Genomic DNA, 11596 nt, shown 5'->3' with positions numbered 1-11596 from the left:
TGTATAAGAGACAGCCTGGGGACATCGCGGGCGCAAACCCACCGCCTCCTGAAGCGCTTTTCTCTTTTTGTTACCGTAACAAGTTTCTGGTGCTCGGTGTCGATCCCTTTTTCTAGTTAGTAACGCAGGCACGGATCCCGTCGTTACGGGGTGTGGGAGCTGGCAGAGGGTCTGCAGGTGGCAGGGAAAGGGGTCCTCTTCTTCCTCCCTCCCAAATCCTGAGGCAAATGATGAATGAACGCTCAAGGCTAGACGCTTTGACAGAGTTCAAGAGATAAGGGTTGGAGAGTGAGTCTTGGCAACAAAACACGAGTTTGGAGAGGAGGGAGTAGCGTGTTGGGGTGTTTTGACTGTGGTAACTTTCCGTTGTAGTAGCAGGCAAGGAGCCAGTGGAGGGGTACACAGACGGGAACTGCCAGGTCAGCTCGGTGGGGAAACTAGACAAGGCTCCTCTGCTGGGTTCATCTCCTTTTGGGTCATAAACAGTGTAAAAACCTGAGGTAGCGGTGTAGGAGCAGCGGTAGGAACAGGGACTGGGGGCAGAACATCCCTGGTTGACACCTGCCACGACTTGGGCGTGGGGTAAAGCAGTACAGCTGAAATGGGCTGGCATGGGAAGGTTTAAGGTCTAGCTGTTGTTTCTGATCTCTGGTGCCCGCCTGTTGTTACAACAGCTGCGTAGCGGGCTCCATCTCTTGTGATCCACCAACAAACATTGCAGCTGCACCTTGGCCTTCTGTTGTTTTTTACAGTTCTGTCACCCTTTATCACGAGGGTGACCTATAAATGGAAAACATTGCCTATAATATCACTTTATCGCTTATTTTTGCACAGTATAAACTTGAAGTTTCTCTGCTTGCACTCCAGGAGGACTTCAGGGACCTCTGTGGGATGGGGAGGCAGCATTTCTGAGGTGGATTTAGTTGAAGCACAGTACGGTGTTGAGTGTTAACCATGTCCTTCAGGAGAGAGCAACTGTTTCCTTCCCTGACAGCAGCCGGGAGGAGGCTCCAGGAGAGGCTCTGCCTTCAGTGCCCCTCCACCCCCTGGGACAGGCTGTCACAATTGTTACCCAATGCCAAATTCACCTTTTAAATTCCTTCAGAGTGGAATGGGGTGTAGGGCTTTTGCTGTAAAGCCTCGGTCAGAGGCATGCTGTATTCCAGGTGTAATTGTTTCTAAAGAACGTTTGACATAATTTGCTGGATGAGCAGTGGCCTGATGGCAGCTACATTACTTTGATCTGCTTAACTGAAGGCTTTGCCCGATGAACTGTAATACAGGTATGCAGTCTTACACGTTTGCACCTCGTCTACAGCATCGTTAATTAAAACAGGATAAAATCAGAGTCACTTAGTAGGCCTCCACTGCTGGAAGGTTTCTGAAACTCACCGAATTACTGGCACAATTACACTTTTGCATTTTTCAAATACCTTCTAGTTTGTTATTGCTTATACTGGGTGACTCTTGTGATAAATATGCATATACACACACGTATTTGCTACCACAGTTGTTTGGAACATTTAAGGAAAAGTATCTGCTCTGGGCAGGAAAGCATTCACCAGCTTTTTGCTATTTTTTTTTTCCTGGAAAACTTTTCTTTGCTTAACTCTGTGATGTTGGGTCTTCTCTGCCTTTTCTCCCTGGTATTCTCAGTCTCTCTGTTTCTGATAGCCAGCTGCTGATTTATTTCCACTGTTCACGTGCTGCTGCCCAGTGCAGGATGAAAGTAAATTTGAGGATTTCCACCTTTTCCTTCCCTGGTGCGACTCTGGAGTACTTGTCTAGAAGAAATTAAAAAAACCCCACAGGGTGCCTATAGCAAACATGTACATTAACATTCCAAATAATGTTTTGAAATGGACGAATAATAACTAAAAAAATCAATTGCCAGTTCTTCTGGGGGCCTGGAGCAGGGTGCCCCATGCACCCTTGGGCCCTGCTGGCCTGGATTTCCAGAGCTGCTCCCTGCAAGCAACTGCTGTCAGTCCTTAATTCTCCTCAGTTGCCTGGGAAACAGAGCGGTATGTTTCTGTGGAAATGGGAATTTCAGTCCCTCTGGCTAGCGGCTGCGAGGGTTATGAAACGGCCCTGAGGGGAGCGCAGGCCTCCAGGCTGCCTGGCTGGTCGCCGGCTTGTGGCAAGGGGCCTGGCTGTGCTGGGGGTGGACACACTCCTGCAGAGTCGAAGGTGATTTGCAATAGGGCTAAGAAAAAATTTTGTAAAGTTGTTCCTTTATTTTTAGGGTAGCAAGCAACTACTTTGCAGTTGAAAGTTTTTTGAAGATTCTCTTTTGCCCTTTTCGTAGCTTAATTAAGCTAGACGTGTGTTCTTCATAAGGAATATCTCCCTCCTTTAAAAGCTCCTTTGAAGAAAAAAACAGCCCTAGATTTAGCAAAAAATAGCAATTTTAAACATAGAGATTTAAAAAAACTATATTGATTCTATGTATATAAAAGAAAATGAGAGTACCTATGAAGGATTCTTTTCTAACCATGAGCTAAAGCTTAACTGATTTTTTTTTCTTTTAAATAGCAGTGACATTCTAGATTCATAATAACTTTAAAAAACCCCAAATCTTTAAATGTGTTTCCTATGGGAATTAATTCTCAAAAAATAATTTATCTAGACAGTGGTGTAGATTTGTTGTTCAGCTTCCCCTCATTATTGACACATTTCTTTCAGTGTCTGGAACATCACTTAAAAATGTGAAATTATGAACATACAGACCTAAAGAACCCAGTGTTGCCACAGAGGCTGACTGGAAAAACTGGAATATAAAGGTCTGTGGCTCCCCAGTAAAAAGAGAAATATGTCATGGGCTGTAGTAAGAGCAGTGCAGGACAGAAGTAGGTGTAGTGTCAAAGTGTTGTGGCTTCTGCTAAATGTCCCTAGTACTTGATACTAATTCTCTTTAACACCAGGAGGATAGGCTAGTTATAACTGCTAACACTCTGTCCTTCTTAAAGGATGGAATTATGTCTCTCTTCTTTGGTAGATTTCTTCCAACTGTTGTCAAGGTGTCTCTTTAAAAGTGGAGTTCAAAATAAGTGAACCATCATTTTATATTAATTAGCTGAAAAAAATGACCTGAAGTGTGTTGGATTTTTTTTAATTTTTTTTTTTTTAAAGCTGAATTAATATGTGTTTTCAATATAAAGTTGACTTATTCAACAACATACAAATAACTTGAATTGAACTGGATGCTTTGGGTGATGATGGCCGTTAGATTTTTTATTATTATTTTTCAGTCTGGTTTTACAAGGCCAAAGAGTCTGATCAGACTTGCAGAGTTGAACGCTTTCACTTTGGGGTGTACTAGCCTATCTCAATAAAGCTAGATAAGCCAGGCTTATTTCTGTACAAGGTTTCTCTGTTCAGAGCTGATTTAACTCTCAAAGAACCTGAGTATTCAGCTTCTGGCTTCCATCAGGTGAGCTCTGTGCTTTTTTCAGGAACAATGCTGCTTAAATGGTGAACTGTTTATTAGTTAGTGACAAATTTAATCCTTAGTGGTTTTCATTTAACCATTTAGTGCTTTTCATTTTTTGAAGAGCACAATTAACAATTCAGTTCCTTTTAAGTAGCTTCACTTAAAATTAATCTTTGTTAATCTTATTGTCAGTGAAAACTGTTGATTGTTATAAAAATATGTTACTGTGTTAAAAAGATTAAGAGGGCAGAGCTGAATAAAATAACCTCCTTAAATACTTCTCTTAGTTTCCTGACTGAACCAAAGGCCCAGTAGCCCAGCTGCATGTTACTGTTTTCAGATTTAGATTTAAACACTCAATTGAAAGTCTTTGATACTGCGTGTCTGGAGAATTTATTTTTGCAGTGTAGCAAAGCCTAGCCTAGTAGCACTGATGAAGGGGACAGGAAAATATGACACAAAGGAGAGTCCGTATTAATTTCCCCATTTTTAGCAGAATGAAAACCAGAATTATGAGTTAGTATGAAAACTGACATTATTGTTATTTGTGACTTTACAGTGTGATTTTGCTAAGCTCACAAAGAAGAACACAGCAATGTTACCAAGGGTGGAAAGCGAAAGTTAGTTTTTTAGTTTTGTGCTTAAAGTGACCCAGGAGTAGGACCACGAGTCCAGTTACTGGTATTTAAGAACCACAGAGTGACTCTCGTTTGTGCCAGAACCCAGGGGTAGCTTTTTGTTAATTTGACTGCTTAATACTCTAGTGACTGTTTATATTACAAAAGTAAGTTTTAAAAAGGGGAGAAAAAAGTTTCTGTACTTACTGTTCCATTCTTATGTTGAAAATGTTACTAATAGTGTGAGAAAATGTTTGTAATTGTTGTTTAGAAACATTAGTTCTAACTTTTATCAGTCTTCTACTGTGTCCCACTGTAAAAAAAAAAAATATCTAGTAGCAGATTACTGCTTTTCCTAGCTTTTTAAGGCAGAAGTTGGATATGGGTGAACACTAACTAGTCACTTAGATCATAATTTGCTGAAATCTTTGAACTGTTGCTCACTTCCATCTTTTTTTTTTTTTTTTTTTTTTTTTCCCGCAACAGATTGCGGGGTGGAGGTTGGGTTAGTGGTTATTAAAACATCCTGTCAAGGCACTTAGATTAATAAAATGATTTTAAATGAGTTTGTTCCAAAAAAGAGATTAAACCGCTTTATCTTTTTTGTTTTTCTTTTTAGGACATGCATCACTTTGAGGAGGAATTAACGTGTTCCATTTGCTACAGCATATTTGAAGATCCACGAGTCCTGCCCTGTTCCCATACGTTCTGTAGGAATTGTCTGGAAGGTGTTATTCAGCTGTCCAGCAACTTTTCCATTTGGAGACCCCTGAGAGTTCCTCTGAAGTGTCCCAACTGTCGCACTGTTGTTGAAATTCCCGCTGCTGGGACAGAATCCTTGCCCATCAACTTTGCATTGAAAGCGATTATTGAAAAATACCAACAGGAAGATCACTCCGATGTCGCTACCTGCAGCGAACACTACAGGCAACCGCTGAACGTTTACTGTCTTTTGGATAGAAAATTGGTGTGTGGGCACTGCCTCACAATAGGAAAACACAACGGTCATCCCATAGGCGACCTTCAGAGCGCCTACTTAAAAGAAAAGGAGACTTCTGGAAAACTTCTCGAGCAGCTAACCGATAAACACTGGACTGATGTGTGCTTGCTTATTGAAAAGCTGAAAGAACAGAAGTCCCAGTGTGAAGGCGTTGTTCAGGATGATAAAAAAGTAGTACTCCAGTATTTTAAGAAACTTAGTGATACCTTGGAGCGGAAAAAACAAGCTCTGCTGACTGCCCTGGATGAAATTAACACCCGAATTTCAGAGGAGTATGAGCCTCAGATTGAGAAATTGAAAAAAATACGGGAAGAACAGCTTGAGTTAATGTCATTGAACACATCTATTCAGAAAGAAGAGTCTCCGCTTATTTTTCTTGAGAAGGTGGATGATATGCATCAACGTATAAAAGCTTTGAAGCAGAAGCAGCTACCGGATGTTAAACCTGTGGAGATTTATCCGAGGATTGGGCACCTGCTGAAAGATGTGTGGTCTAAAACTGAAATCAGTCAGATCAACAAGGTCCTCATTCCAAAAATAAAACTGATTCCGAAAAGGAAGTTATGCAGCCAGGGCAGTGGAAAGGGAGGAAGAGAATCTACAGAACTCCTCCAGGCTGTACATCCTGCAGCAGTCCTGCTGCTGCTTACAGTCGCAGCAGTAGCTCTGCTTTCATTTCACAAGCTGTTACCATCAGCTGTAATCGAAGCTACTCCTGCTTGTATCTCAGAATCCTTGCTGCTGTTTTATGAAGATTTCCACACCCAGTTGCAGAATTTAGCGGATGTGCTGTGCCATACGTTTAACTTACTGACAGAGCTTTTAGGCAGAATTGTCTCTCTTTGACTATTTTAGTAATCAGATTAAAGGTCAGTGTAGTAATCCACAGGATTTATTTTTTTTTTAATTTCTAAAAGCTGCATTGTTAAAGGTCTACACTTTTCCTATTTCCAAATCCTTCCTTTTTCTGTTGTCTAGATTTCCTCTTAGCTAACTCTTAGTTAACTGAGGAGATCTGCAGCAGGAAAGGCTCCTGCAGTACGGTAGGTTGGTGTTTGCTTAAAGTGGAAGCTGGTCAGAAACATCGTCTGCCCCAGACAGCTGTAATCAGCTCGCAGCCTGTAATCTGGAGTCCCCTTTGTAAAAACTCCTTCAACATCTATTTTTTTAATTTTGGTAACAGAATTTTAAATTGTTAATTTAATAAAAGCACTACAACATCGGAACACCTCAGCCTGCAGAGCAGCTGGTCCTAGATGGGTTTGTCACTAGCTTTGCCATATGGAAACCTCCTATTTTGGGTTTTACTGGCCTCTCTGTATTTTAATTGATAGACCCGTGCTTTTTAAAGCCTGTAATCATAGCCCTGTTTCATTTGCTTTGTTCCTGGTTATTAGTGGATGACAGGATTTTTTTTTTTTTAAACCTCTGTTTAACAACATTGCGTTTAACAACTTTGTTTAACAACTTTTCACATGGTTTTGCCCCCTTCTTGGAGCAGTATCTGCAGGGCTCCTGGGAAAATACCACATACAGGTTTTTTTTTAGTGCCAGCTGCACACAGATCAGGTGTTTAGTCTGGCAAGTAGCTCTCCCTGCTTACTAAAACCAGCCCCGACTTCACTAAAATAATTTCATACACAGTGAAAATAAGACAGAACTCTAGGCAGTAGCAAAACTCCCACTCAAGTCAGCAGTGTGAGGATTTCAGGTGTTGTCAAGAGCTCTTAAAACAACTTGGCAATAAATGTGAATTTCTCTTTACAATTTATTTCAATTCTCAATCTTGTAAATTTTAACTTTTCAGGAGTGAACCCTTGTGAAAGCTCGTTTTGGCCTTTGGCTGTTAACAGGCTGATTTCCAGCAAGCTGTGGGGTGTTGTGGCTACAACAGCAGAGTGCAGGTGAGCCTGCAAGTCACCAAGAAGCTGAAAAGGCGTGTTCACTGTGTCCAGTTAGATTTTACTTGATAAAAACAGTAAGTCTGTTCTAGCCTGGCAGCACTGCTTGGCTGTTGTGTGGTTTTAAATAATAGAAGTTTAAATAGTGATTGAATTTTGAATAATTAAGGCAGTCTTTAACTGCTTGGCATTTTAAACCCTTGTGCAAAACCAGACTTGCCTGTTGCTACCAGCAGAGGCTACTGGGGTCCAGCAGGCTAGCGGCCACCAGGCTTCAGGGGAGCAGAGCACAAGGCCAGTGCTCAGGGATGACGCAGCTCCGGTCCTCAAGCCTGAAGAAAGGTCCCGATTAACAATTTCGGTATCAAATATTGCTCTGTTGATAAAACACTGAAGAGCAGCTTCCTCAAATTAATCAATTAATTACCAAACAGCTACAACTGGCTCCTTCCTGGACTGTGCAGGCCCCTCCCTGCCACTCGGGAGCCTTTGACCTCTGTGGCAGGAGCACTTCTGGAATTTGTACAGATGCTTTCTGTGGATTTTTAGAGTTGGAAAGGCAAATCCCACAAATACAGCCGGTCAGGGTTTGAAATGGTGTTTAAATGCATCCTGGGACTGCATAAATGCTGTCATATTAATTGCCTGATAAAGGTGGGAATTTTTATCTTCAGCCCTATTCAAAGGCGGTCACTTGGCACCCAAGTCTCAAAACCTGGTGCTAAGTGTCCACTACCCTGCGAGGCTTCTTTGACTTTCCTGTCTTTTGTTTTCCTGACTTTTAACTTAGAGTTTATAACGCAATTTTATTTTTCAAGACTACAGGAATTTATAAAATGCCTTTACCACCAACTGAAACCTTTAGTACTCGTACTTCTAATGCATTATGTATTTTAATAAACTTGCATATTGAATAAAATATATTCTTACAGCAGGCTTGGCTGACACCTTAGTGTTTGTGCTGTGCTGAGGTGGTGAGAGGAGCAGGAGCTGCAGGCCTGGGGCTGTCCAGTGCTCTGGCTCACTGCTGCAGCCCTGTTTTTTTTGCAGTGTGACCTGTAGGAAGATCCTCTGCCGTGGCCTGGCAGGAGGTGGGTTGGTAGGAGTTTTGGGAGCTTCCTTATTTTCCTCTTAGCCTAGCACTGGCTCCTCCAGCCTTGCTCTTGCCTGTCTCTGCTGGGTGCAAGTGTTATAAGAGATGGAAAATTCATGTAACAGAGATGGAAGCGTTTTCCAGAAAATAAAATCTTTTTACCGTGTTTTAATTGAGGTGTGGAGAGGGGTTTGTACCCTGTCAAACCTAAACCAGGGGGGGGTGTGTGTTCTAAAATGAGGTTTCAGAAGAGGATAGTTGATAAGAAGTGAAATTCTTATATATATTTTTTAATAGGGGAATTCAGGTTGAAAAACAAAGTGTTAAGCCCCCCCTGGGGAGGAGATTTAAGTTCCCCAGTGTCAAGGCAGCCCCCTGGGAGCAGCACAGGGTGCTGAGGCACTGGGGTGGCCTCTGACACGTAATGAGACTAATTATCAGAGTAACCTTGCACTGTCAGGATGTTTCTTGCAGGTGACAATACCTTGTCCCCAGCTCATTATCCAGGGGCTCATCCTGCCCAAATAGCTAAGGCCTGGCTTAGCACAAGCTTGGAGTTACAGCTGGGGCTTGTGTGCCCCTGACCGCTCCATTATGCTGTACTGTAAGATTTCCCAGCTTCATCTTGAGGTGGGAAAAGTAAAACCACTCCCAGGGCTCTGGTGGGGCAGCGAGGGGGGGTTGCAGTTCAGTTTTTCTCATCTCATGACTGTTGCTGAGCTGTGGTTCCAAAAACCTGCCCCGATGGAACACCGTGAGCTCCTCCTGAGAGTCATTCATCACTATTCCATGTAGATTCATTTTCACCCCTCCAGATTCAATACAATCTGAATATTTAATTTCACAGCCAAAGCATTTTGCTCTGCTTTGTAACACCTGGTTTTCTGGCTCCTCTCCCTGTGGCAATTGTCCCTCTCAGGGGCTGAGCCACAACTGCAGGACAAGCCACAGCTGGGCAGGGCAACAGGCCCAGGGCTGTTCCCCAACAGCTCTTGGACCCCCAGAGGTGCCTGTTGGAACAATGGCACAGCCCTGACACAGCAGTTCCAGGATCAGGCCTACTGTTGGGAATAAAACACAATTTCAGTTAAGTACAAAAAAAAAAAAAAAAAAAATTCCAAACAAAAACCTTGTACATTGAAGTGTTGACAAGGTGCTGATGGAAGCAAAGTGCAAAAGGCATAGGGCACAGCCTGACCCAACCCCACCTCTTCAGGAGAAAGGAGATGGCTCATTGTGAATGTAGAATCCAGCAGACACTAATTAGTGCATTAATGAACATGGAGCAGGAGGGAGGGAGGAGTTGTCCCTGCAGGAGGGGAGAGAAAACCCAACCAACTCATGACAAAATGGCTACAACCGGCCAATTCCCTGACCCTGCGTGTTACATACCACAGCCTCAGAATACACACATCAAAGTATTTTGTGTATTGGCTTTGCTAACTGAAACTTGTAGAATAAAACGTCACAGAACGCACATTTAAAAGCAGTTTGCATACTTTAAAAACCCAGACATTTAGAACCAAATGCAGAACCCAAGCATTGACATAGAACTGACCCCTGGAATATTAAAATTCAGCTAGATACAAAATTTGAAAAATAGCCTTTTTTTTTTTTTCTCAGTTTATATTTTTCTCTAGACTGTATAAGTTTAAAAAATGGAATTTATTGAGGCTGGTTTTATTAAGAGCTCAAAAAACACGCAAAATTAAAAGAAAAAAAGTATCTCAAATACAGACATATCTTAAAGAGCAGCAATGAGAACGGACATTTCCTCCATTCTTATTTTTCACCTATATGACACTCAAGAGTGTTGAGTTCAGCCAGTCCTTTTGAAGCAATAACTTTGGGGTTGGTTGCCACACTTTTCGTGGTATTGTGAGTCTTATAAATCCCAATTAATCTGTCTGCGATCTCAAACATGTTGTTTCTCAGGGAGATGATGATAAATTGTGCGTTTTTCGTTTGCTCCTGCAAGAGAAGTTACTCCTGTTAGCCCACAGCATTGCCAAACGCTCTGACCTCTATACTCAGGAATAAACTAAGGAATAAATGAGGGTTCTTTCTGCCATCAGGCTCATTCTGCCATCGCCCACCCATGCAGCACTGCGTTCCCCTAAGCAACAATCCCCTCTTCCTTTTACCCTTCACACCACCCTCTGAGTCAATCCAATGAACCCTGTGTCATTTCTTTCCAGAGGTGCAGTTCACCAGTTTTAAGTGAATTTTGCAAGGTTTCCCCAAGGAGGGTGTTATTAAGTCCCCTGAACTGTTACGGCAAGAGTTGCTCTAAGACTGAAATGGAAAGCGAAGCTCTTCCCATGCCCTGCCAACAGGGAAAGGACGCCCTTTGCTAATGAGGATGAGCCTTGATGAACTCAAGTTCTGGGCCCCCGAGGCAGAAGGCCAGTTGATCCCAGCCTAGTCAGAGGCACCGCTGCTGCTTTAGAGAGCAACTGAACCCTTGGGCAAGAACCCAGCAGTGGGGTGAGTGTACCAGGGCCCTGGGCTGGGTCAGGATATGGGGAGGGAGGGGAAGGCGGGAGGGAGAAAGGAAGGGAGGGCAGAAGGAGGGGAGAGGGAGGAAGGGGGGAAGGAGGGAGCAGTTTCTTAACTACCCAAAAAGAAAAAGCAGAATTTCTCCAGGGAGTGGGCAGAGCCCCAGGGGGGAGCCACAGGAGGGCAGGACCAGGTGGCGAGGTGGGGGGGTTGCACAGGCAGGCCCCCACGTTTAGGGGCTGTCATCCCTCGGAGGGAACAGCACACACAGCAGACACACCTTGTACCCTCACACACAGTTCCTGAGGTTAGAAAGCTTCAGGCTAGATGCAACCAAAATGGCCCAAATATCAATTACAACCTTTTCTCCTGGGATACTAATTCAGAAGCTGTACACAAAATACGAGCCACAGCTACAATTTGCATTTAAGAGCTAAGCTACACAAAGTTTTACATTTAAGTGTGCGTCTCCACTGCAGTTGAAATTAAACTCTGCTTCAAATCACACCTGGGTGATGGACCCTCCTTTGTGAAAACACAGGTTTAAAACTACAGTTCCAGGCAGGTATCTTCAAAGTGCTTCCCTAATTTTAAAGTAGCTAATCATAATCTTTGGCGTTTCTAGGGTGTTCCCAAAACTGGTGGTTACATTTTGGATAATTCTGAAAATTCCAAGTTTAGATTAGCAACCAGAACTGTAGCAATGTAAATGTTTGCTTGACTTAAAATATGGTGACAACAGATTTTTTTAAAGACATGAAAGAAAAAACCCACTAATAAAGACACAGAGCAGAGAAGCCGATGGGAAACGGCTCATGTTGATGAAATGGAAGTATAAAACCAAGGAACCTTGGCTGCTCCCGAGAATGAAATAATGAGCTTGGATACACGAACACATTACTAAGGGCTAACTAAGTTACTGTCTTCTCAGCTGACTACAGCTGATTATTTTGGGGAAAGTATATTTTAAAGAGGAAGCAGTAGCAGCAAGGATACGTGGAAATGTGGCACCTTTGGCAAACTCTAGCACTCCTGAGACAGCTTTTGAAACAG

General features: G+C 42.8%; 2 protein-coding genes across 4 annotated transcripts in view; one reads left to right on the top strand and one right to left on the bottom strand.

Annotated features, from left to right (window-relative positions):
* The first annotated feature begins 2717 nt into the window (after positions 1-2717).
* TRIM59 (tripartite motif containing 59) lies at positions 2718-7883 on the top strand. Its single transcript, XM_026855262.1, has 2 exons — positions 2718-2783; positions 4670-7883. The coding sequence occupies exon 2, from the start codon at positions 4673-4675 to the stop codon at positions 5894-5896; it is 1224 nt and encodes a 407-aa protein (XP_026711063.1). The 5' UTR covers positions 2718-2783; positions 4670-4672; the 3' UTR covers positions 5897-7883.
* Positions 7884-9671: 1788 nt separating this feature from the next.
* Positions 9672-11596, bottom strand: part of SMC4 (structural maintenance of chromosomes 4) — a 36524-nt gene continuing 34599 nt past the window's right edge. For all 3 annotated transcript variants that reach the window (XM_026855199.1, XM_026855200.1, XM_026855201.1), the window contains one exon: positions 9672-10015. In XM_026855199.1, the coding sequence (XP_026711000.1) occupies positions 9827-10015 (189 nt within the window). In that variant the 3' untranslated portion in view covers positions 9672-9826. The remainder of the gene's footprint in view (positions 10016-11596) is intronic.

The sequence above is a fragment of the Athene cunicularia genome (assembly GCF_003259725.1).
Source record: "Athene cunicularia isolate RWA chromosome 9 unlocalized genomic scaffold, athCun1 chr9_part1, whole genome shotgun sequence".
NCBI lineage: Eukaryota > Metazoa > Chordata > Aves > Strigiformes > Strigidae > Athene > Athene cunicularia.
Note: the sequence above shows the minus strand (reverse complement) of the source record. Positions and strands in the feature narration are given on the sequence as shown.

Bases quoted from the DNA above. Each gene is read 5' to 3' on its own strand.
- TRIM59 (XM_026855262.1), top strand. From the start codon at position 4,673: ATGCATCACTTTGAGGAGGAATTAACGTGTTCCATTTGCTACAGCATA.